The 26,169-nt window shown below is 53.7% G+C and overlaps 2 protein-coding genes across 3 annotated transcripts in view; both read right to left on the reverse strand.

Annotated features, from left to right (window-relative positions):
* The window catches only part of LOC133212491 (protocadherin alpha-C2-like), a 155,395-nt gene extending 152,714 nt beyond the window's left edge, over positions 1-2,681 (reverse strand). For both annotated transcript variants that reach the window (XM_061353991.1, XM_061353998.1), the window contains exon 1: positions 203-2,681. In XM_061353991.1, the coding sequence (XP_061209975.1) occupies positions 203-2,665 (2,463 nt within the window). In that variant the 5' untranslated portion in view covers positions 2,666-2,681. The remainder of the gene's footprint in view (positions 1-202) is intronic.
* Positions 2,682-6,828: 4,147 nt separating this feature from the next.
* The window catches only part of IK (IK cytokine), a 90,250-nt gene continuing 70,909 nt past the window's right edge, over positions 6,829-26,169 (reverse strand). The window contains exon 21 of the transcript XR_009725502.1: positions 6,829-6,840. The gene's annotated coding sequence lies outside the window, so the exon portion shown is untranslated. The remainder of the gene's footprint in view (positions 6,841-26,169) is intronic.

Below are 26,169 nucleotides of genomic sequence, written 5' to 3' on the forward strand. Positions count from 1 at the left end.
AACAAGAGCAGCAATAATTCGGCCCGTACATGGAGCCAGAACCCACGACGGCCGCCCAGCACCCGTTACCCTCAGGACCCGGGGGCTGAGCCCGGCTCACAGCAACAACTACACAGGCGGCAAGCGAGAAGACCGACAGGAGGCAAAGGGCGACGGGGAAACGGGCAAGAAGCGAAAAACGAAGGGAGGGAGGGCCACTGACCGTCTCCAGCAGAGCGGGCTCCTCCGGATGCGTCTCCTTCGTCGCGGAAGAGGGCGGCGGTGGGAAGTTGGGGCTGAAAACCATCAGGTCGCTCTTGCCCACACCGTCCGCTACACACAGACTTCGGCTCTGGCGCTGCGAGTATGACCAGCTCCCCACTTCGCTGGCGCACACAAGCGTGGTAGGACCGCGACCCGACAGCACGGCCGACCGCGGCGCCCACCGAGCCGCCCCGTACATCACCACCGCCAGCAGGAATAGGCTCGACACCGCGCAGATGGCCACCACCAGCCACACGTTCGTCGTCGTCGCCGATAAGGCACCGCTCTCCGCTGCCGACAGAGTCGCCCTCGACGAGACCGAGCCCGAGCCCGACCCCGAGGCCGCCAGCACCGCTTCGGCGCCCTCCACCAGCGACACGCTCAGCGTGGCCGTGGCCGAGCGCGCCGGCTCGCCGTGGTCCCGCACCACGATGACCAGGCGCTGCCGCGGGCCGTCCGCCTCCTCCAGCGCCCGCGTCGTGCTCACCTCGCCGCTGTAAAGCCCCACGCGGAACGGGCCCTTGCCCCGCGGCTCCCACAGCTCGTAGCGCAGCCACGCGTTGTAGCCCGAGTCCGCGTCCACCGCGCGGATCTTCGCGACCACCTGTCCGGACGGCGCTCCCCACGTCGCCCAGGCCCATAGCTCCGCTGAGACCGCTCCTGACTCCGCCGAGATCGCGGACCCGGCTCCAGGACTGCCAGCGGCAGGCGGCAGCAGCACCGGCGCGTTGTCGTTCTCGTCCAGCACGAAGAGCTGCACCGTGGCGTTGCCGCACAGCGCCGGCTCCCCCGCGTCCACCGCCCGCACCTCGAACTGCAGCACCTGCAGCTCCTCGTAGTCCAGCGGCTGCAGCGCCCACAGCCGCCCGCTCTCCGCGTCCACCGACACGTAGCTCGACGCCGGACGCCACCCGCCCCCAGACACCGCCGCCCCGCCGCCGCTCTCCGCCACCGAGTAGCTCACGCGCCCGTTGCCCGCCTCGTCCGGGTCCCGCGCCCACAGCCGCGCCAGCTCCGCGCCCGCCGCGTTGTTCTCCCGCACCAGCACCGTGTACACGGCCTGCGCGAACATCGGCGCGTTGTCGTTCACGTCCGACACCGGCACCCGCAGACCCCGGCTGGCGCGCAGCGGCGGCGCCCCGCCGTCCTCCGCCCGCACCTCCACCTCGTACTCAGACACCCGCTCCCGGTCCAGCGCCTCCCGCAGCACCAGCGAGTACGAGCCCGCGAACGTCGACACCAGACCGAACGGCGCCGGCGGCCACACCGTGCAGCGCACGCGCCCGTTCGCCCCCGAATCCCGGTCCGACACGCTCAGCAGAGCCACCACCGTCCCCACTGCCGCGTCCTCTGGCACGGGCAACGACAGCGACGTCACCCACACCTCCGGTGAGTTGTCGTTCACGTCCAGCACCTCCAGCTCCACGCTGCAGTGTCCCGACAGCGGCGGGAAGCCTTTGTCTCGTGCTTCGATTTGCAACTCGTGTAAGCGGACGTCTTCAAAGTCCAGGGCGCCCGTAAGTCTGATCTCGCCTGTCTTTGGATCAATGGAAAACAGATCTCTCTTAGCAAGAGGAACCGAACTGACCAGACTGTAAGTAAACTCCTTATTCAGACCTTCGTCCGGATCCGTGGCGTTTACCCGCGCCACCGGCGTTCCCTCTGCAGCGCTCTCCTGCAGCTGCACTTTATACACAGACTGGTTGAACTGGGGAGGGTTGTCGTTTGCGTCCAGCACCGAGATCACCAGCTCCACTGTGCCCGTCAGCGGAGGTCGGCCCCCGTCAATCGCCATCAGCACCAGACGGTGAATAGGCATCGTCTCTCGGTCCAGAGGTTTCGTGAGCACCAGGAAGAGAAATTTTCTGTGTTCAGAGGTTTTATCTTCTACTGTGAAGTACTCGCTGGGGCTGAGGCTGTACGAGAGCTGCGCGTTGGCTCCGACATCTGCATCCGACGCGCCCTCCAACGGGAAACGAGACCCCGGCAGAGTGGTGTATTCCGCGATGCTGAGGTTTTTCCGTGCGGCGGGGAAGACCGGCGCGTTGTCGTTGATGTCGGTGATCTCCAGCTCCACATGGAAGACGCGCAGCGGCCGCTCCACCAGCACCTCCAGCCGCAAGGAGCACAGCGCGCTCTTCCCGCACAGCTCCTCCCGGTCCAGCCGCGAGCTCACCACCAGCGCCCCGCTCGCCCCGCTCACCTCCACGCTCGCCCGCCGGCCCTGCGACACCAGCCGCAGCCGCCGCGCCTCCGGCTCGCCCGCCTCCAGGCCCAGGTCCTGCGCCAGCCGGCCCACCACCGTGCCGGCCTTGGCTTCCTCCGGCACCGAGTACCGCACCTGCCCGCCGACCAGCTCCCAGGAAAACTGCAGCACCAGCACCTTCAACAAGGCACCACGACACACGCCGCCCATCGCCATCGCCGCCTTCGGCACCGGCCCGGGCTCGCACGGTTCCCCGCCGCCGCCCGGATTCACGGGCTCTCCTGCTCGGGCCGCACCGCCCCGCCCGCGCTCACAGCCGGGTTCTCCGCCGCTCGCACCGGGGTGGAGCTGCCTACACGCCGTTTCTGAGCCTGCAGCGACACCGTGTGCTGCTCCAGCGCCTCACACACTCCCCGGCATCGCCCAAGTCTCCGGACCAGGGCTGTTTCGCTCTCGTTCGCCTCTTCATCCTCTTCGTTCCTTCTCTTTTTTCTTCCTTATTCCGTGTTCTTTGCTTGCACATATTCCGTTCTTTCCTTCCTCCTCCTTCTTTCTGTTTTCATTTTCTTTATTTTTTTCTTCATTTTCTTTTACCTTATTTTCTTCCTTTTCAGATTTTCGTTGTTTCTGTTGTTCTTTCTTTCCCACTCTGTACTTTTCTTCTTGCATGTATTTCTGTGTTGGATTTTTTTATTATTAGTTTTTACTTTTTTTAAATCTCTATCTTCTCTTCTGTCTCCTTCTTTTGACAATTCTCCCTTTCCTTTATTTCCCTACCTTGTTATTCACGTCATTTTCCCTTCTCTTCACATGTTTCTCTCTCTTTTTCCTCCAGTGATAGCTCTCAGTCGCCTCCGGCCCCACGGCGGACACTGTCAAAGACGGACCCATTCCCGCTACTGACGGGGCAGCAGCGCCGGAGCGTAGTGTTCTCCCAGCGGGAGGGACTGCTACGGACCAACACCGCTCCGTGACTAGATGTGACATAGGTGCTGGATGGTCATCTTCTCATCGTTTATTTTTTTCTTTTTATTTTATGTTATTTAATTTTTATTTTATGTATTTCTCTCTCTCCTTCCTTTCTTCCTTCCATCACTCCTTCCTCTTTCTTTAACTCTTCCCTTCCTGCATGCTTTCCTGCTTTTTTCCTGCTTTTTGCTTCCTTCCTTGCTTGCTTCCTTTCCTTCTTCTTTTCCTTCTGCTATTCTTTTTAACTCCCTTTTTCTCTATCTTCTCACTACTTGGGTCTTCTCTTCCCTTTTCTTCACGTGCCTATCTTTCCCTATCCTCCACCTCCATTTCAATCTTCGATTCTTCTGTTCTTCTCTTCCTTTACCTAAGTGTTTTCCCGAAGCCCACACCATGCTCTCAGTAAGGACGGACATGGCCTCTGGTAGGAGCTCTTATTCCTCTTCCTCGCCACTCTTCATCAAGCTTTACAGTGTCCATGTGTTCCGAGGTTGTGGAGCTACCCTACTTCATTCAGCAAATCGAGATGGCATCGGTTCATGCTGGTAATCTCCTCAGTCATCAGTTCTTTCCTTCTTTTTTTCCTTGCAGTGATTTCTTTCCTTCCTTTGTCCCCCTCCTCTTTTTTCTTTCTGTCTTCCACTGTTTTCTCACTTCCTCTCTTTTTTCTTTCTTGCCCTGCTCTGCTCCAGCTTTGCCTCCACTTCTCTGCTGCTTCTATCCTTGTCTCTTCATTTTGTCTTTTACCAAAATGCTCTTAAACTAGGTACACCACACTCATCATGAAGCACAGACATACACTTTGAAAAGAGCTCTCATACCTTTTCTCTGCCGTCTCGCATTTCTGTGGACATAGAAGAGCATTCCTGCTTTCGTCCCATGCATGCATCTCCAACTTCCCCTCTCTTCATGATGAGGACTACTGTCTTCACCCTCCAGTCCTTTTAAAGGACCAGCAAATAACAGAGTAATCATATGGCAAACAACACCTCTGCTACAGCAGAACAGAATCCACCACTCTCAGAAACACAAGACCAAGTACTGGGACCTCTACTGAAATAGGTTCCAAACACTCCAAACTACACAAGGAAGTAGGTCGGCAATTCAAACCCATCACAGCCCAGCAAGGCAACACTCCCTAAAGGCTGAAATAGCACGGGAGAACCACAGCTCCCGAGTACTCCTCAGGTACCTCGATGAACAGCCATTCTTCTGGCCTCCTCTTTCACCTGCAGAATTAATGTGAAACTCACTTCATTATTCAGGCACACATGCTCTGCCAGAACAGCACAGCAAGAACCTGTTCCCAGGGCCTTAGTCTCATGGAATATTTAGTCCCCTTAGTCTCACTCCTAAGCATCATTTACTCATCACACAGCCAAACAAAAACCACCAAGGTAACACCACAGTGTTTTCACTGAGAACATGCCCAATGCCTCAATGCCCAATGCCTCCCCTACGAGGAACACATCAAGCTCCCTCTATCTGTCCCTGATTCCAACTGCTCAAATTCTGCCAGGCAGCAGAAGGAAAGGCATGAGACCAGGTATTGGTGCTTGGTTGCTCTAAATCTACAGGCATTTTAATCCGGGCAAGATCCTGTTAATCCAACATAAAGAAACCCCAACCAAAGAGCAACATAAGTACATCAGCCTCTCAAACACGTTCTCTATAATAAATGACTTACCTGTAGCATCAATGGTGTCATCTTCAGAAAAAAAAAACAAACAAACAAACAAACAAAAAACCATAACAACAACTTTCAGGGCAGCAGAATTGTTTTTGAGGGATCGCATGCCTTCATATTATCTGCAATTTAGGGAGATACTGGACAGAGAAAACTACTCGTTCTCCAAAAGCTCTGGAAACGCTGAACATGGTATGGTGCTTCCTCATGCACCTCTATCAAAGCTGAGGCAGAAGGAAACCTGAAAGCTGGTGACATTCTCTTAAGAACATGATCATCTCAGGAGGGCAGAAAAACCTTCCCGCACACTCATGAATCCTGCTACCTGACAGCTGCCAAAATTCATCTCCATCTCATCCCATTTACAACACACTGACAGAGTAAGAGAAGACATAAATAAAGAGTGCGCATTTTTGGTATGGAAAAGAGTAGAAGACAGAAGACACCCATGCCACTCTACTGCTCCAGCAGGTTTGGTGACCTCTTGATTAAAAAGAGCATTTCTTCCCCTCCCTCGAAAGACTAACACCAGAAAAATGATACAAATTTTGAAAAGATTCTATTGACCAACAGCATTCCACATCAAGAACAAATGATTAAGGGAACATACAGCAGTTACCTTCAAAAGCAGCGATACCACAGAGAATACCAGGCCCCAACAATATACAGAATTCTGGAGGTCTTGAGAGGATCCCAGGAAAGCAGTCCTGTGCACCAGGCCTCTTCTGAAGCTTATCTATTGGCATACTCAAACCCGTGCCACGGGAAATGTGATCTCCACAGCTAAGCAGACATTCTCCAGTTATCCCCAGTGACACAGACTGCATTCTCCAGAGCATCACCTTTTCCCTCAGGGTATGCTCTTCCATGCTCAAGGTCATACTTCCAATGATGGAGACACAGGCCCTACTCAGTACCATCACTGCCACACCTTGATATTGTTTCATCACATGGACATGCTCCTGCTCAAACCCCCCTCAGACCATGACCCAGGTCTTTGCACATACTCACCTGCCCTCATGATTGCCACCAGAACATATGGAGTGATGCCCTTTCTGCACACTAAGTTTAAAATTGAAATTGAGCTCTCAAAAATGTTTCAATTAGGGCTCTGACGCCTCTGATCCAAGGCCACACGGATCTTACTCTTCAAGAAACCCACACCGAATGCCAGAAAAGCAGAGCTTGATGTGTATGTCCAGACACCAGTATGAGCCATGTGTGACAACAGGACACACCACCCCTACAAAGGCTGATGGTGCAGGTACACAAGGAGGGGAAATAGAGTGCATGGAGATTACACCCACCTCTTCATGTATCTGGAGAAATCCTGCCTGAGCAGGACCAATGAATGATCACGGCAACACCAATGCCTGTGGAAACACTGTAGGTACCCGCCACTACACAAGGACAGCAGGTTGAAATATTACCTACCAAAACTTCCCCAAAACAGGAGTGAAAAGGTTCACCAGACAGTATTCAGCAGGTAGCATCCCACCAACTCTTACCCAGCACATTCCCTACATCAGTCAGCAGCAGCACAAGGCACTGTCCCTGCTAGAAGATATTCTCAAACTAGGAAGACTTTGTTGGCATTTCAGTACCACACACTATCTCAAGATCCAAAAGGCCCCTCGTTCCAAACAGCCTGGATCCTGGGCAGGAACAGTCTGTGCCCTTCCTGCTTCGTGCTATACCCTGGTCATTCCCCACTCCCCAGTCTGGGACATGTGTTCTCAGAACAAGAATGTAATCTCCCATTACTGCCTTACTACACGGCCCATGATCCTCACAAAGATTTCCATTTCAGGCAAGTCTTCCCATTGCTCAAGATCACCCTCCATATCATGAGGTGCTAACATCTTACTCAGGGACACTGCAACATTCAACTCCTTGACATGCCTGTTTTTCTCCCCAACTCAGGCCTCACTCAAGCATTTGTGGACCCTTCCAAACAATAAGAACTCATTAAGAAATTCCAAATGATTGTTATAGTACAGACTGTGTGCAGCACACTTTAAACATTCAAAAGGTGATGTTAGATCAGCTCGACACTGCAATGGCATTGATTTAATGCTGTGACAGGACAACCCAAGTGTGGACAAGCACCCAGTGTAACATGTTACATTGGTTCTGTAGGACAGTCTGGATTTACAGGGATGTTATTGGGAGTGTTCTGTTCGGTTTTTTTCCCTTGTAAGAAGGTGCAAATACTGAAAGAACATCAAAACGGTCCAGTGTATGTCACACCACTTCACTGGTCAGGAGCACAAATTCACAACTGTTGACATCACATTTGTTCATATCAACATTTTTGTTGACACCACAAAAACCATACAGATGGTGTCATTCACACTGGGTTGAGCAGACGCTCTGTAATTGACCCTTCAGATTTCGTTGTCTCAGATGGAACTGATCCACACCCGTGAGCTCTGTTACAGTCTGAAATGTTACACATGTATTCGTTGAGATGGAGGCAGGATAGCACTGACGGCAACAGGCATTGAGTACCCTCTGTGAGAGAACAACCCGAATTATCAGGAGCACACAACATTATGATGCTACCTAATGCAGAGGAGAATCTGCCGTCATTATAAGAGAAAGCCTTCAGTTTTTCCCTGAGGGTGTCAATGTTGATGACACAAATATTAAAAGACCATCCAAATAGGCCAGGAATGGAAATCTACACCATGATTGGATTTGCGACAGAAATACAATAGGAAGCTTGCAGTTTCTGACACCTACAGTGGTTTACGGTCTTCTGCCTGAACACTTTATGCTACTGAGAGGAGTTACAACACCCTTGCAAAAGAAAATGGAAAAAATCTATAACTCCTCCCCTAATTTTATTATAATTCTGACGAGGCAATTTAATTGGAGAAAATTCACCACACGTAGAGAAACTCATGAAATCCTACATGTTACCTGACATTACCTCTCCTGTAGAGGACAACCACAGAAGATAATGAAATACCACAAATAACACCAACAGGAGCCGCAGTAATTCGGCCAGTACATGGAGCCAGAACCGGCGGCGGCCACCCAGCACCCATTACCCTCAGGACCCGGGGGCTGAGATCGGCTCACAGAAACAACTGCACAGGCGGCCAGGGCAGAAGACCGACAGGAGGCAAAGAGCGACGGGGAAAAGGGCAAGAAACGAAAAACAAAAGGAGGGAGCGCCACTGACCGTCTCCAGCAGAGCGGGCGCCTCCGGTTGCGTCTCCTTCGCCGCAGAAGAGGGCGGCGGTGGGAAGTTGGGGCTGAAAACCATCAGGTCGCTCTTGCCCCCACCGTCCGCCACGCACAGGCTTCGGCTCTGGCGCTGCGAGTACGACCAGCTCCCCACTTCGCTGGCGCACACAAGCGTGGCAGGACCGGGACCCGACAGCATGGCCGACCGCGGCGACCACCGCGCTGCCCCGTACATCACCAGTGCCAGCAGGAATAGGCTCGACACCGCGCAGATGGCCACCACCAGCCACACGTTCGTCGTCGTCGTCGATATGGCACCGCCCTCCGCCGCCGCCAGAGTCGCCCCCGACGAGCCCGAGCCCGAGGCCGCCAGCGCCGCTTCGGCGCCCTCCACCAGCGACACGCTCAGCGTGGCCGTGGCCGAGCGCGCCGGCTCGCCGTGGTCCCGCACCACGATAACCAGGCGCTGCCGCGGGCCGTCCGCCTCCTCCAGCGCCCGCGTCGTGCTCACCTCGCCGCTGTAAAGCCCCACGCGGAACGGGCCCTTGCCCCGTGGCTCCCATAGCTCGTAGCGCAGCCACGCGTTGTAGCCCGAGTCCGCGTCCACCGCGCGGATCTTCGCGACCACCTGTCCGGACGGCGCCCCCCACGTCGCCCAGGCCCATAGCTCCGCGGAGACCGCTCCTGACTCCGCCGAGATCGCGGACCCGGCTCCAGGACTGCCAGCGGCAGGCGGCAGCAGCACCGGCGCGTTGTCGTTCTCGTCCAGCACGAAGAGCTGCACCGTGGCGTTGCCGCACAGCGCCGGCTCCCCCGCGTCCACCGCCCGCACCTCGAACTGCAGCACCTGCAGCTCCTCGTAGTCCAGCGGCTGCAGCGCCCACAGCCGCCCGCTCTCCGCGTCCACCGACACGTAGCTCGACGCCGGACGCCACCCGCCCCCAGACACCGCCGCCCCGCCGCCGCTCTCCGCCACCGAGTAGCTCACGCGCCCGTTGCCCGCCTCGTCCGGGTCCCGCGCCCACAGCCGCGCCAGCTCCGCGCCCGCCGCGTTGTTCTCCCGCACCAGCACCGTGTACACGGCCTGCGCGAACATCGGCGCGTTGTCGTTCACGTCCGACACCGGCACCCGCAGACCCCGGCTGGCGCGCAGCGGCGGCGCCCCGCCGTCCTCCGCCCGCACCTCCACCTCGTACTCAGACACCCGCTCCCGGTCCAGCGCCTCCCGCAGCACCAGCGAGTACGAGCCCGCGAACGTCGACACCAGACCGAACGGCGCCGGCGGCCACACCGTGCAGCGCACGCGCCCGTTCTCCCCCGAGTCCCGGTCCGACACGCTCAGCAGAGCCACCACCGTCCCCACTGCCGCGTCCTCTGGCACGGGCAACGACAGCGACGTCACCCACACCTCCGGTGAGTTGTCGTTCACGTCCAGCACCTCCAGCTCCACGCTGCAGTGTCCCGACAGCGGCGGGAAGCCTTTGTCTCGTGCTTCGATTTGCAACTCGTGTAAGCGGACGTCTTCAAAGTCCAGGGCGCCCATAAGTCTGATCTCGCCTGTCTTTGGATCAATGGAAAACAGATCTCTCTGACCAAGAGGAACCGAACTGACCAGACTGTAAGTAAACTCCTTATTCAGACCTTCGTCCGGATCCGTGGCGTTTACCCGAGCCACAAGCGTTCCCTCTGCAGCGCTCTCCTGCAGCTGCACTTTATACGCAGACTGGTTGAACTGGGGAGGGTTGTCGTTTGCGTCCAGCACCGAGATCAACAGCTCCACTGTGCCCGTCAGCGGAGGTCGGCCCCCGTCAATCGCCGTCAGCACCAGACGGTGAATCGGCATCGTCTCGCGGTCCAGAGGTTTCGTGAGCACCAGGAAGAGAGATTTTCTGTGTTCATCAGAGGATTTAACATCGACCGTAAAGTACTCACTGGGGCTGAGGCTGTACGAGAGCTGAGCGTTGGCTCCGACATCTGCATCCGACGCGCCCTCCAACGGGAAACGAGACCCCGGCAGAGTGGTGTATTCCGCGATGCTGAGGTTTTTCCGTGCGGCGGGGAAGACCGGCGCGTTATCGTTGATGTCGGTGACTTCCAGCTCCACATGGAAGACGCGCAGCGGCCGCTCCACCAGCACCTCCAGCCGCAGGGAGCACGGCGCGCTCTTCCCGCACAGCTCCTCCCGGTCCAGCCGCGAGCTCACCACCAGCGCCCCGCTCGCCCCGCTCACCTCCACGCTCGCCCGCCGGCCCTGCGACACCAGCCGCAGCCGCCGCGCCTCCGGCTCGCCCGCCTCCAGGCCCAGGTCCTGCGCCAGCCGGCCCACCACCGTGCCGGCCTTGGCTTCCTCCGGCACCGAGTACCGCACCTGCCCGCCGACCAGTGCCGAGGCCAACTGCAGCACCAGCACCCGCAACAAGGCACCACGACACACGCCCATCTCCATTGCCATCGCCGCCTTCGGCACCGGCCGGGGCACCGCACGGCTCCCCACCGCCGCCCGGCTTCACGGGCTCTCCTGCTTGGCCCGCGCCGCCCCCCCGCACTCACAGCCGGGCTCTCCGCCGCTCGCACCGGGGCGGAGTCGTCGATACGCCGTTTTTGAGCCTGCAGCGACACCGTGTGCTGCTCCAACGCTTCACACGCTTCCCGATACCGCCCAGGCGTCTGGATCCGGGCTCCGCTCTCGCTCGCCTTTTCCTCCGCATTCTCTTTCCTTTCGTTACCTTCATTCCCTTTTTTTTTCGCATTCCTTTTTTTGTCCTTGCTTGCTCTGTGTTTGTATGCATAGTCGCTTTTCTCTCCTCCCTCCTTTTCTGTTCTTTCCTTTCGTTCTCCACCGTTCATCTTCCTTTCTCCCTCTCTCACTCTTTCTTTGTGATTCCTTTCTTCTCTCTCGCCTCTTCCATCTTTGCTTCCTCTTCTTGCTTCATTTTTCCCCTTTTTCTTCTTCCTTCTATTCCTTCTTTTCTTCCCTTTCCCCCTCTCTTTCTTTGCTTTATTTCTTTCCTATTTTCATTCTGTTTGGCTTTTTGTACTCTATTTTTCTTAATTATATTTCACTCTTCACTGGCCTTATTTCCTCCCCTCCTCTTCTGTTTCCATCCTTGTCTCTTCTATTCCTTTTTTTCCTTTACAAAAATATTTTCCCAGTGTCCACCATGCTCGCAAGGATGGACAGACATGGCCTCTGGCAGGAGCTCTCATTCCTCTTCCTTCCCACGCCTTGCAGGGCATCCCTGACTACTGAATACGCCGAGTTCCTTATTTCCATTGAGAGTCTTGAGACAGTATCAGAGCCTTCTGGTGATCTTCTCAGTCATCTCCTCCATCCTTCTTTCTACCTGTTTTCTTTCTTTCTTGCCTACTTATTTCTTACAAAGACTCCTTCCCCCACCTTTCTTTTTCCCCAGTCCTTTCTCTTTCTCTTCTTCCATTCCCTTGTTTCTTTCTTCCTTTTCATTTCTTGACCCTCTCTGCCATATCTTTGCCTCTGCTTATAGTGCCATCCTGTATCTTCTGCTCATTTCGTCCATTACGAAAGTGTTTTTCAATTAGCCACGCAACGCTCGTCGTGAAGCACTCACATGTCCTTTGGCAAGAGCTCCCACTCCTCTTCCCTGCCACCTTCCATCCCTCTAGACACAAGAACCTTCCTGTTTTCCTGATTTCCATGCACCTCCAACTTCCCCTTCCCTCAGGATGAAAGCCACGCACTTCAGCCTCCAGTACTCTCAAGGACCCAGCAAATAACAGAGCAAGGCAATCATGTGGCAAAGAACAGCTCTGCTACAACAGAACAGAATCCATCACCCTCAGAAACACAAGCACAAGCACCAGGTACTATATCTCTGCAAGCAGGCTCCAGGTAGTTCAGACAACCCAGGGGAGTCTCTCATTCAGGAACTCAAACCCATCACAACTCAGGATGACAATTACTCAGGAAGGCTGATAAAGCGCAGGGCCCCCACACCACCCAAGCATTTTTTATGTATCATGATGAAGAACCATTCTTCCGGTCTCATTTTCCACCTCCACACTGAAAGTCAGGCTCTTCCTTCTTCTGTGGCACACATGCTCTGCCAGAACAACACGGACAGAACTGCCATATCCGGGGCCATCAGTCTTCATGCGATAGCTCTCACTCATTCAAATGATCACTTGTCATACAGCTAAACAAAAGCCACCAATGTAACACTACGATATTTTCACTGAGAACATCCCCTTGTCAACCAAGGGGATTGACAAGGTTGGTTGTCATTCCATTAAAATCATTGGGGTCCTTTTTCCATCCACACTTCCTGCTGCCTGATCACACTGTACCTGGAAGCAGCAGGAAAGGAATGAGAGCAGGCAGTGGCACCTTGCTGCTCCAAACCTACAGGCATTTCAGTGAAGGTGACATTCACTCAATTCAACATGAAAACAGCACAACTGAACAGGAACCTATTTAAAAAAAAATGCATTTTCTTCATGTACAAGTAACTTACATAGAGTGCTATTGGTGTCGTCGAAAAAAAACAGGAGAACTGGTTTTGAGAGACATTGTCCCTTAAAATTATCTACAATTTTATGAGAGGCTGAACAGAAAAAAGATTATTCATGTTCCCCAAAAGCTTTCAAAACACTGGACACTGTGGTGCTCACTCATGCGCCTGTATCAAAGTGGAATAGGGAGAGAAACCTGAATGATAGTGATACTACCTCAACACCAACCTCAGGTCAGGAGAGTGGAAAAACCCTCACACACACTCACAGAAACCTGCTGCTTGACAACTGCCAACATTCAGCAATCTGCATCTCATCCCATGTTCCCAAAACACGGACAATGTGAGAGAAGAAAGCCAGCAGTGCCAGGTTTGCAACACCTTGAATATGGATAGCACATCTTCCCCTCAGTCACAGGACTAAGACCAGAGAGATAAATGAGCAGATGTTCTGAGAAGGCTGCCAAAATTATTCCAATTTCAAAAAGCTTCTGCTGGACTAAAGATATTCCACTTTAAATTACTAAAGGCACGTGCAGCAGTTATCTTCAAAAGCAGTGACACCACAGAGAATATCAGACTGCACAATATGCAGAACTTCTGGAAGCCCAGAGAGGATCCCAGAAGAGCAGCCCTGTGTGCTGGGCCCCTTCTCACAGTTTTCTATTCTCATTCTCCATCTGTGCCACAGGAATTGTCATCTCCACAGCTAAGCATTCTCCATTCCTTCCCAGTAATACTGACTGTGGTCTACTCAGCATCTCATTTTCCACAACACTTCCCCACTCAAACTACCCCTCCCCATGACATAGGCCAGGCCATGTCAGTGCCACTTGGAGGATCACTGCCAAAATACTCAGGCTTGGATTGCTTTACCACAGACAAGTCTTCTCACTGTTCACAGTCAACTTTCTCATCAAGAAATGAGCAGGTCCTACTCACTGCCACATTCACCTCCCAAACATGCCACTGTTTCCTTTCCTGTCTTAGGGTTCACTCCAGCTTTTGTTAATCCTTCCCATCAAGAAGGTAGGTCTGAGCTCTGAGTAATGTGGATATAGTTAAAGACATCCCTGCTCATTGCAGGGGACCTGGCTTAGCTGACTTTTAAAGGTCCCTTCCAACACAGACTATGCAATTCTATCATTCCCTGGAAGCCTGACTCCAAGAACACCATTAGGGTCCTTTCTCTACTCATGCTTGGTTCCACCTGACCTAGCTGTCCCTGGCAACAGCAGGAAATGTAAGAGACTAGGCAGTGGTGCTTTGCTGATCCAACAGAGTCAACATTCATTTGATCCAACATGAAAATACTTCAGCCAAAACAGGAACAAAAGTAGACCTGTCTCACAAACGTAGCCTTTTCTGGTAGAAGCAACTTACATGTAGCATTAATAGTTGGTTCTTAACAAAAGAAAGGACAGCTGTTTCTAAGCAACAGCATTTCTTGATGTTATCAATGCTTTCTAGGGAGCCTGAACAAAAAAATTATGACTGGCGTTCTCCAAAAGCTGTGAAATTATTGCTTAGTGCCCTGTGCTCACATACTGGTGTCACAGAGGCCTCAGGCGGCACTCCTGAGTGCTCCCAAAGTTATCCTCACCTTGGTATAGTGGGAAAAATCATCCCCCACACTGATGGCCAACCACCTAAGCCCTCTGCAACCTGAGAGCTTGGCAAAATTCAACTGTCTGCATCACATTCCCTCATAGCAACACGTTGCACTGTGAGAAATAAAACCAAAAGAACAGAGATTTTGCTAAAAACAGAAAAGAAAACCAAAGGATCCTATGCCACTGTAATGAAAGGCCAGGTCTGCCAATGTCTTGGATCAGCAACACAGGGGTACACGGTTATACAGAACTTCTGGAGGTTCCAATAAGAACCTGGACAAGTCCTGCACTGTGCAGGGGGACACTTCTGGAAGTTTTCTGTTGGCATCATCTATTTCCTGTGGTGGGAAATATGATCATCTAAGCAGACATCCTCCAGTTCTTCCCCAGTGGCACAGGCCATGTTCTACACAGCACCTCCATTTCCCTCAGAAAACTCTTCCTAGCTCAAGGAGACACTCCCTGAGGTGCAGGCCTAGGCAACAGTCAGTGCCACTAGAGGATCACTGACACAGTGGCCAGATACTGCTCTATCACTCACTGTTTCCCAACAAATAAAGCCCACACTGAGAATGACCCAGACTTTTGCACATCCTCACCTTCCTTTACGGTTGGCACAAAAAAATATATGAAAGACTGCAAAGCCATTTGGTGACTCTTAAACTCTTCCCAGCAGCCTGCATGCTTTGCGCCTTTTCAGCACTTTCAGATAGAAATTGAGTTCTTAAAGACTCTGTGATTAGATTCTGCGATTAGGCCAAACTTTTCTTTAAGGACCCATGAGCAATAGCCGGGGTGCTCCAGCCAGGACTCAGAGGCAGATGCCAAGGTGCCCCGAAGAGCCTCAATCACTCGCACAGCACCAACCGCCTTCAGGACCAGGGGCTGAGATCGGCTGACACAAGCAACTGCTCAGAGGGGGAGACAGGGAGAAGGCAGACAGGAGGCAAAGAGCGACGGGGAAAAGGGCAAGAAGCGAAAAACAAAAGGAGGGAGCGCCACTGACCGTCTCCAGCAGAGCGGGCGCCTCCGGTTGCGTCTCCTTCGCCGCAGAAGAGGGCGGCGGTGGGAAGTTGGGGCTGAAAACCATCAGGTCGCTTTTGCCCCCACCGTCCGTCACGCACAGGCTCCGGCTATGGCGCTGCGAGTATGACCAGCTCCCCACTTCGCTGGCGCACACAAGCGTGGCAGGACCGGGACCCGACAGCACGGCCGACCGCGGCGCCCACCGCGCCGCCCCGTACATCACCACTGCCAGGAGGAATAGGCTCGACACCGCGCAGATGGCCACCACCAGCCACACGTTCGTCGTCGTCGCCGATATGGCACCGCCCTCCGCCGCCGCCAGAGTCGCCCCCGACGAGCCCGAGGCAGCCAGCGCCGCTTCGGGGCCCTCCACCAGCGACACGCTCAGCGTGGCCGTGGCCGAACGCGCCGGCTCGCCGTGGTCCCGCACCACGATGACCAGGCGCTGCCGCGGGCCGTCCACCTCCTCCAGCGCCCGCGCCGTGCTCACCTCGCCGCTGTAAAGCCCCACGCGGAACGGGCCCTTGCCCCGCGGCTCCCACAGCTCGTAGCGCAGCCACGCGTTGTAGCCCGAGTCCGCGTCCACTGCGCGGATCTTCGCCACCACCTGTCCGGACGGCGCCCCCCACGTCGCCCACGCCCATAGCTCCGCTGAGCCCGCTTCTGACGCCGCCGAGACCGCGGACCCGGCTCCAGGCCCGCCCCCGGCAGGCGGCAGCAGCACCGGCGCGTTGTCGTTCTCGTCCAGCACGAAGAGCTGCACCGTGGCGTTGCCGCACAGCGCCGGCTCCCCCGCGTCCACCGCCCGCACCTCGAACTGCAGCACCTGCAGCTCCTCGTAGTCCAGCGGCTGCAGCGCCCACAGCCGCCCGCTCTCCGCGTCCACCGACACGTAGCTCGACGCCGGACGCCACCCGCCCCCAGACACCGCCGCCCCGCCGCCGCTCTCCGCCACCGAGTAGCTCACGCGCCCGTTGCCCGCCTCGTCCGGGTCCCGCGCCCACAGCCGCGCCAGCTCCGCGCCCGCGGCGTTGTTCTCCCGCGCCAGCACCGTGTACACGGCCTGCGCGAACATCGGCGCGTTGTCGTTCACGTCCGACACCGGCACCCGCAGACCCCGGCTGGCGCGCAGCGGCGGCGCCCCGCCGTCCTCCGCCCGCACCTCCACCTCGTACTCAGACACCCGCTCCCGGTCCAGCGCCTCCCGCAGCACCAGCGAGTACGAGCCCGCGAACGTCGACACCAGACCGAACGGCGCCGACGGCCACACTGTGCAGCGCACTCGACCGTTCGCCCCCGAGTCCCGATCCGACACGCTCAGCAGAGCCACCACCGTCCCCACTGCCGCATCCTCCGGCACCGGCACCGACAGCGACGTCACCCACACCTCCGGTGCGTTGTCGTTCACGTCCAGCACCTCCACCACCACCTTACAGTGACCTGACAGCGGGGGAGTCCCCTGATCTCTGGCTTTAATATGCAGCTCATATAAGGCAACTGTCTCAAAGTCCAGGGCTCCTGTCAGTTTGATCTCACCGTTCTTTCCATCGATGCTGAATGCAGCTGACGACGAGGGAGGAACAACAATATCAATTTCATAAACCAATTCTCGATTACTTCCCTCATCTGGATCCGTGGCATTAAGCCGCACCACTACCGCTCCCTCCAAGGCGTCTTCGGGCAAAACTACGATGTACACCGACTGGTTGAACTGCGGCACATTGTCGTTTGAATCCAGCACAGAGATCACCAGCTCCACAGTGCCAGTCAGCGGCGGACGGCCCCCGTCACTCGCCGTCAGCACCAGACGGTGAATCGGCAACGTTTCGCGGTCCAGAGGTTTCGTGAGCACCAGAAACAGGGATTTACTGCGCGAGTTACTGTTTTCTTCCTCTATTCTGAAATGCTCGCTGGGGCTGAGGCTGTACGAGAGCTGCGCGTTGGCTCCGACATCTGCATCCGACGCGCCCTCCAGCGGGAAACGAGACCCGGCAGGAGTGCTTTCTGACACACTGAGGTTTTTCCGTGCGGCGGGGAAGACCGGCGCGTTGTCGTTGATGTCGGTGACCTCCAGCTCCACATGGAAGACGCGCAGCGGCCGCTCCACCAGCACCTCCAGCCGCAGGGAGCACGGCGCGCTCTTCTCGCACAGCTCCTCCCGGTCCAGCCGCGAGCTCACCACCAGTGCCCCGCTCGCCCCGCTCACCTCCACGCTCGCCCGCCGGCCCTGCGACACCAGCCGCAGCCGCCGCGCCTCCGGCTCGCCCGCCTCCAGGCCCAGGTCCTGCGCCAGCCGGCCCACCACGGTGCCGGCCTTGGTTTCCTCCGGCACCGAGTACCGCACCCGCCCGTCGACCAGATCCCAGGCTAACTGCAGTACCAGCACCACCACCAAGGCACCCCGACACACGTCGCCCATCGCCGCCGGCACTGGCCTGTGCGCTTATCGGTTCACCGCCGCCGCCCTGATCCACCGGCTCTGCTGCTCGGCCACGCAGCCCCCCCCGCGCTCACAGCCGGGCTCTCAGCCGCTCGCACCGGGGCGGAGCCGCCGACACGCCGTTTCTGAGCCTGCAGCGACACCGTGCGCTGCCTCACACGCTTTCTGACACCGCCCAATCCTCTAGACCCGTGCTGCTCCGCTCTGGCTCTCCTCTCCCCCGCTTTTGCCTTCCAGTCTTTGTTTTCCTTACTCCTTTTCTTTTCTTGCAGAGATTTTTTTCCTCTTCCTTTCTCAATTTCCGTCTTATTTTATCTTTTTTATTGCTCAAATTCTCAGGTTTTCATGGTTTCTTTCTTCCTTTCCCCCGTCTACTTTTATTCTTGCTTCTTTTCCTAACTCTTTCTTGCTCCTCTATTTTGTCTCCTATTCGCTCTCTCCATTCTCTTTTCCTTCGTTGCCCTGCCCTGCTGTTCTCATCCTTTTCCCTTCTTTTCCCACCCTTCTCTCTCCTTTTCCTCCTGATGACATCTTCCCGGTCTCCTCCGCCGCCGACAAAGACGGACCCACCCCGTCTAATGACGGGATAGCAGCGCCGGAGTTCGGTGCTCTGCCTACGGCAGGGGCTGCTACGGACCAGCTCCACTCCGCGACCAGATGTGACTTCGGTGCTGGCTCGTCATCTCCTCTATCGCTTCTAGGCTTTCTTTCTTACTGTCTTGCTTTTTTCCTTCTCCTCTTGGATTCTTCCACAACATGAACCCTTGTCATGTCCTGTATGTTTTTTCCTTTATTTCTTCTTCTTTATAATCTTACTTTTTTCCTTATTTTCCTTGCCTTCCTTTCTCCTGCATCCTTCATTTCTTCTTTTCCTCACCGCATTTCTGTGTACACCGATAGTGTCAGTCCGTGCTTAAAACTCATTTAACGTTTCTTCCTTTCTTCCTCTCTCTTGCTTTATTAGTTCTTTTTCAGTTTACTTTCTCTGCATTCTTCCTTCCTTTGTCTTCTTTTCCCTGCCCTGCCTCCCTTCCCCCAGCCCCTATCCCCCCCCCCCCCCGAACCATTTCTTCTTTTCTAAACCAACACGTTTTATGTAGCATTACATCACTCTCTCTCTGTAGCACAGACACCCACTTTGGCAAGAACTCTTTCCTTCCACGAGGGCCAACCTTCCTGCTTTCCCCCGATCTATGCAGGAGAGACAAACTCCCCCCCCCCCCCCGCCTTCACCTCCACTTCTGAAAGAAAATAACACTCTTGAACTTTCAGTAAAGAAAATCTACCACTCTGAAACAAAAAGAGTAAGCACCAGGTTCTTCGACAGCTGTGTAAGCAGGCTCCAATGATCCCAAACAACCTAGAGGAAACCTTTCATTTAGGAACTCAAACCCATCACAGCCCAGCACACTAGTCCTCCAAGAAGGCGAAAAAAGCACAGGGCCACCAGACATCCAAGCAGTCCTCCTGTACCTCGATGAAGAACCATTCTTCCATCCTCATTTTCTACCTTCACATTCTACGTCAGGTTCTTGCTTCTTTTTATGTCCATACCCAGAGGCATTAGTTCCCACAGAATACGTCTCCTTCATTAGCGTGAACCACTCGTCAAAAGCTACCAAAGGAACACTGTGGCATTTTCACTGAGAACATCCCCTCGATGCCCAACATATCCATTCTGAGAAACACATTAGGCTTCCTCCTCCATCTGTGCTGGATGTCACTTGCTCACACTGTGCCTGAAGCAGTAAGAAAGGAATGAGAACAGGGACTAGTGCTTTGGGCCAATAATAGAATCACGGAATATCTCTGATTGGAAGGGGCCCATAAGGATCACTGAGTCCAACACCAAAGCCAGGCTATGTTCAGTTAATCCGTTATGAAGGTATCACAAAGAAACAGGGGAAAAAAGTACATCTGCCTCTCAGACTCATCTTTTTCAGGTAGAAGTGTCTTACCTGTAGCATCACTGGTTACTTCTTCAGGAAAGAAATATTTTCAGGGGAGGGGAACTGGTTTTCAGGGACATTTTTCCTTAACGTTATTAGATTCCTGGGAAGACGGATAGAAAAACACGACCCACATCCGCAAAAGCCTTGAAATCACTGGGCACTGCACAGGGCTCCCTTATGGACTTCTATCACAGGGAAATCAGGAGGGAACACCAGAAAGCTAAAGACATTCTCACAATATCAGCCTCAGGAAACTGGAAAAGCCATCCCCACACTGACAGCCAACAGCCTGAAACCCAATAGTTGCCAAAATTCTGCTAGCTGCATTTCATCCACTGTTATCAACTCAGTGCCAATGTGAGTCTCCAGTTCTTCCCCAATGACACAGTCCATTTTCTACAAAGCATCTCCATTTCCTTAGGAAAGACTCTTCCCCAGTCAGTCACCTTCCCATAATGGATGCCCCAAGCCTTACTCCTTGCCACTTGGAAGATCACTGCCACAATATCCAAACACTGCCCCACCACAACAGCATGTCCCAGGAATAAAGATAACAATGGCAAAAAAATATTATTGTCCCCAGCTCCCCCATCCAGGCAAATCCAGTTGCGTGGCTCGGGGGGGATTTTTAGCCACCATTTGAAGCTTAAACGAGGGCAAAATCTGCCCTCGTTCACATTCACCATGAACTCTCTGGGCCCCTACAGGCAGCCGAGCTGCTGCACTCCCCACAGCTTGACCAAAGGTGAGTTCTGTCATTACCTTTGTAGCTCATGTACACAGACCACAGTTCAAAACATTATGGAACACAAACATGCCTACCGACCTTTCTGTATTCCTGCCCGACTGATCTTCACAGTGCTGCTGGTTCATACAGAAAACAGTGCTTACCTGCTGCTGGAGGAAGTCAGGCTTTTCGTGGACAGCAGTGATGCCTTGATTATAGCCGCATCCTTGATGCCAATTTTGTATGGTCTGCCATAAGGCAGACAGACTTCCTTGTCTCGCCATCAAAACACAAAGATAAATTTTTCCCACCTCCTCTTTGCAACTCACCTGCATTTCCCTATCCCGACCAGTGACGGGGTTTTCTCCCAGACGAAGACATTCAGACAGATCACGTTTAATTTCACCAAATCCTTGTGGAAGTTGAGCCTTTCAAGATGAAGAGCGGTCTTTCCGTACAGCACAGCTCTCGAGCAAAACAGCCGACGGTAAACAGCAAGAGGGACCTCTAACAGACACTGCTGCTGCAGGGGACTCAGGCTTACGAAGCCCATTAGCGCATCGTTATCACATTTCTAACGTCCATACAGGTTTTGTCCTTCTCTTCTACTGTTCAGGTCTTCATATGGATTTTCTGCAGTCTCCTTGACATTACTACACCACAGGTAACAGAGATAAACCCATCCTATCAAGCAAAACAGCCTTTATTAACTTCTTCCAGGAGCAGGCAACAGAGTTGATCTTTTTGACAAGAACCGACGATACAAGGCATTATTTCTACCAGGTTTATCTGGAGACACGTTCCCAGTTTCCTGCAGTTTTCCAACTCCAGACACCTCCGAGTTTCCTGAAGTTTTCCAACAGTCTGTATAATTCGTGTAGGAAAAGGAAATATAGGTTTGGATAGAGATCATTTGTCTTGACACGTGGATAGGAGAGGCGCCGCGACAGATTTTCTACCAACACATTCATCACGCTCGCTTCACTGCAGTCCAGGACCAGAGGTGTTTAAACAGGATAAGTTTGGGGATTTGTGGTTTTGTTGTTCGTTTCTTTCAGTGGGGTTTTGATTGTTTTGGTGAGGGTTTGTTTGGCTGCTGCTGTTTTGGGGGTGATGGTGTTCAGTTTGTTGGTGTTTTGTTTCGTGCTTGCTTGCTTTCCCTACTTACCTGTTTGCTGAGCTAAACCACTTACCTGGAATAAGTAGATTTTTTTTAATCAATATTTCATGCCGTATTCCTAGGGATGAAAATATAATTCCGATGTCTGCAAGAAAAGCACTACTTTATTTTCAAGTATCTTAAGAACTGTGCTAGAGTCCAAGTTAAGCTCGTTGTAAAATGTAGTAGGAGGCTTATAAATCAGTAGAAAAGCTTTTAATGAGATGCCAAACACTGACATCGAGGGTATAGCACATAGTGTCCCTTCTCCTGTGGTCTGAAGACTTGTTTGCATCTTTCTATATCCACAAAGCAGCAGCTTGAATAAATGGTCCCACGACGCCAGAGATTTGAGCTTAGCAATGGACAGAAGTACTTCCATAAGCAAAGAAACAGGTAAAGAATCCAGGATAACTGCTGAAAGAGTTACAAGAGCATACAGTGGAAGAGCTGTTTCTTGTTTACTCACATCCCGTCCGTGCCAGATTTTCACCTTTTGTTGAAATCCAGCTACTACCTGAGCAGCAGTAGGGCAATGGGTGGTATTGGCAAATCCTTAGGCATTATAGCATTGTGTTGCTACTACTACAGATCTACAACTAACTTGCCTTTTATACGACCTGCATCTATAATGAGAAGCCACAAAGTTCATCAGAAAAAGCTGAGACGATCCTGTAAAAACACCCGATTTAGTGGAAGGCTTAGTTTAGCTACTCCAACTTCAGTCAGTTTCTATATGCAGCATGCCCCGAGCCTTTGACTAAGCAGCAAGATGTGAGGAGTGGTGATCCACATAAAGAAAGAATCTGTACAGAAAAATTACTAAAAGCTACTCACTTTTATACCCAAAAAAGCCCATAAAGTGCCCGGACGTTATTCTGAGCCTCCTTCATGAGGAGTTTAAACCCTAGTTTAAACTAGGGTGAAAACCTAGTTTAAACTGTTGCAAAAAAAAACCGCGGTGAATTCTGACATCATCAGATCAGTTCCTCCATCACAGCTCACGGAGTAAAAGCTGGATTCTTAGAAAAGCACGTACAGCCCAAAGGCAAACACCAGCCGAAAGGTTCGTCTCCTGTCCTTTAAACGGGGGTAGACAGACCGACTTCTCCAGGGATATTTGGAAAGCTCCAATCAAAGCAGGACTTCAGTTACACGAGACAAGAAATGGAGACTCGGCAAGAGGGAGAACAGCAGCAGCTCCGCAGAATACCTCCCCGTGACACAGGATGCTTCCAGCCTTACCTTCCTGAGACGGAAAGAAGAGCCCATCCCCTCCCGAAGGACTGGCGAACCCCGAGCACACATTGTCGGATCTGTCCTCTCGGAATGCGGGTCCTTGACGCCTCTTTAGCGCCGTTGAGCTGTTAGAGCACGGCACAAAAAAGCCGAAGTCTGATTTCAAAGCCCTCTTGAGATCAAAAGCTCTTAAAACATCTCCTACCCTAAACACTAAGAGTGCCCTAAACACTGAGCGAAGGACAGCCCGTAGGAGAGCCGGGGAAGGGGGTGACCTCAGTGGCCGAAGCACTCACCCCCGCGGGGTTCAGCCTCCCTTCTGTACCATCATCTTCAGCACCGAATATAAGGGGGAGAGGCTCAGAGAGCGGGCAACAGACACCAAACCCATCCCTTTCCACCACTGTCTTCAGGGACTTGGTAGAGCTGAAGCCTCCCTCCCCCGGCGATGCCCGGTGCCGAGCACCCCGCTGCTGACGGCCCCGAGCCGCCCAGCTCTGACAAGCTCCGCGCCTGCCTGCGAGCCTGGGGAGCGGCCCGGCAAGCCCGGAAAGGGCATTTAAAGTAATTAATTCATCAAAGAGGAATATCCTCCCCACCACCCCCCAGCGACTTCCAAGCCACTCCCAAGCCAGCGCGGCCGCCCAAGGACAGCGCAGAACAGCTTCTCCTGCCCCATCACCGCCGCGGAGCAGGCGGAGCCCAGCTCCGCTTCCTCCCGTCGCCGGAAAGTCCCGGCAGCCTTTGTTCCACTGGCGGGTGACAGCTGTGCGGGAGCGCCCGTCACCGCTCCGCCGGGGCGGCCGCTGTGCGGCCGAGTCGGGAATTCCCACTTATCCGCCTAGAAGGGAAAGCGTCGGGTTTGCCCGCCCGCAGCTCCAGCTGTGCTCCTTCCCTTTCTGCCGCTCTTCCCTATCGCTGTAGGTTTTATGCTCAGTTGGCCTGGATTTAGGCTGGAGCTCCTCCGAGTGGGCTGTATGGGAGACGGGTTTTTCTGACGTGTTTCAGGGCCACCATTCTGGGTTCTTCCAAAAGGAAGCATGTCCGCTGACACAGCTTCCCATCCCTGCGATAAGGCGGAGATGGCCGCCTGCAATAAGCATTTTGACAGAATCACCCTGTGCTCATGTGATAACCCCTCCACGCCCCAGCATTCCCCAGTTAGCACCGTTACAGGGTACAAGGTGGAAAATAATGTTTATGAGCAGTAATTAGCACTGAATGAGAGGAAAGGCCGGAGGGAATAAATGTGTCCTTGCGTTCCCCCGGGCTGGGGACACAAGGCAGCCCCTGGGAGCGAGACTGTCCGTGGCCCAGGATCCTTTGATGTCTGGAAGGGATCTCGAAAGAGAGCACGAGTTCTCCGATACCGACGTTCGGCCCGAGTCCCCGTTCTCTGCGTGCGGGGTCCTTTTCCGGAGGTGGGGGGAGCTCCCGTGTTATCCCGCCCTGTGAAATCTGTGCCCAGACCAGCGCTCCGGGAGCCCGCCCGGCGGATCCCGCTGCCTTTCATCCACTAAGTTTATTCCCCAGACACCATTAAAGCTACCCTCGGGAGCAGATGGCTCCTCTCCGTCCCGACGTTCATCCCGGACAGATTGCATACAATTTATTAATAACCCAACAGATGCTCGGGCACTTTCCAGCTCAGACTATATTTCCTGATTGCTCAAATCCCGGCGTGGGGGAGATGTTCATTTATCTTCCACCGCTCCTCTTTGTGCCTTACGAGAACCGACCTCACGACAAGGAGGGAAAGGGTGAAATCCGTCTCCGTTTCCCCAAGCCCCGATCCTGCCCGTGAGTGTCTGGGACTGAACTAGATCTGCTTCAGCCTTGGTTTGATCCCCTCCAACCCCCGTGTCCGGGGAGAGAGACCGCCAGAGCTCCCCGCTGGCACAGCACGGAGGAGCCGTCGAGGCCTTTCAGTGTTCCTCTCCGCGGCGGGGCTGGAAGCCGAGGGGTCCGTTAGCAGCTGGCTTTGCCGGTGCCTGGCAGGGAGCGACATGCCGTGACTCCTGGTAAAACAACGGGAGGCGGCATTTAAGCCCTTTATTTCCAGGGATTATGCTAATTGGGTCGCGGAGAGCTAGGTTCCCCCTCCCAGAGCTGTTTTCTGAACCGTAGGAATCGCTGTATCGAGGTGAAATGGAAAAAACCCTCTGAAGAAAACTGATAGTGCCCTCGACAAGAGCTCTCCCAGCCTTGGGCAATATGAGCAGTGAGACAGACAGAGCTGAAGGATGGTGACCCCATATCCCCCACCGGACCAAGGGTCTTAAGAGAGGAGGGGGAATGTATGGGGAGAAATTGCTTATGCACTATAAGACCCCACTCAGAACGAGATAAGATGCTCTGAGCTCCAGAAAAAGCCATCACAGACCTTTCAGCAACTCTACGTTCAATTTTAATGTATAAAATGGGCTTTTCCTTGCTCTTTAGGGAGAAGCACAAAAGCAGCAGGTTGTTTATACCACTGAATAAAATAAACACAGGTCTCTGAGGGATCTTATGCAAACCACTTACCTTGAAACACAACCCCCGGGAAAGTGAGCTATGGAGAAATGGATCTTTAATGTTTTACATCTTCAGAGCAGCATCCGGGCGGCTGGCTCAGTACCAGCTAGGTAACATGGAAGTCTGGGGCTGTAGTTATAATTTGGAGTATAGAAGTCACTCATAAGGTATAAGTAGGAGGACACTGGGGCTGAAGTTTAAGGATGCCTGAGAGAAGGGACAGCCCTCATGGTTGAGGGTTTAAATGAAGTCTTGAAGCTGAAAGTTAATTGCTAATTTAATTAAACTTAAGCCACCTGGATGCCTCCCTGTGTAACTTGCTCTGTGTGGCCCTGTCCTGGCAGGGGAGTTGGACTAGATGATCTCCAGAGGTCCCTTCCAACCCAAACCATTCTCTTTGATGAGAGTTTAGAGGGAACATGCCTTTATTAACATGCAATCTGTAGTGCAGTGTTAAAATACAAATAGGAATCCTGGCAATCTTTTCTGCTCAGTGGCCTCTGGGCTTGGTAAAAGGCACTTCACTTTCTGTGAATGCAGGTGAGAGGCACTTCCAGCAATAACAGCAGAAGAATACTTAAATCTGTTACATTTTTCATAGCTCCTGACATTTGCAATAGAATTCCACTTCCATGCCTCCACCACACTCCCCATACCCAACAGATTTAGCACAGGGGTGAGTTTTCTTCATTTCAGCCTCTGTAAATAA

This window comes from Neopsephotus bourkii, unplaced genomic scaffold (genome assembly GCF_033783945.1).
Source record: "Neopsephotus bourkii isolate Nb327-2 ecotype Australia unplaced genomic scaffold, CSIRO-AGI_Nbou_v1 NB_716, whole genome shotgun sequence".
Taxonomy (NCBI): domain Eukaryota; kingdom Metazoa; phylum Chordata; class Aves; order Psittaciformes; family Psittacidae; genus Neopsephotus; species Neopsephotus bourkii.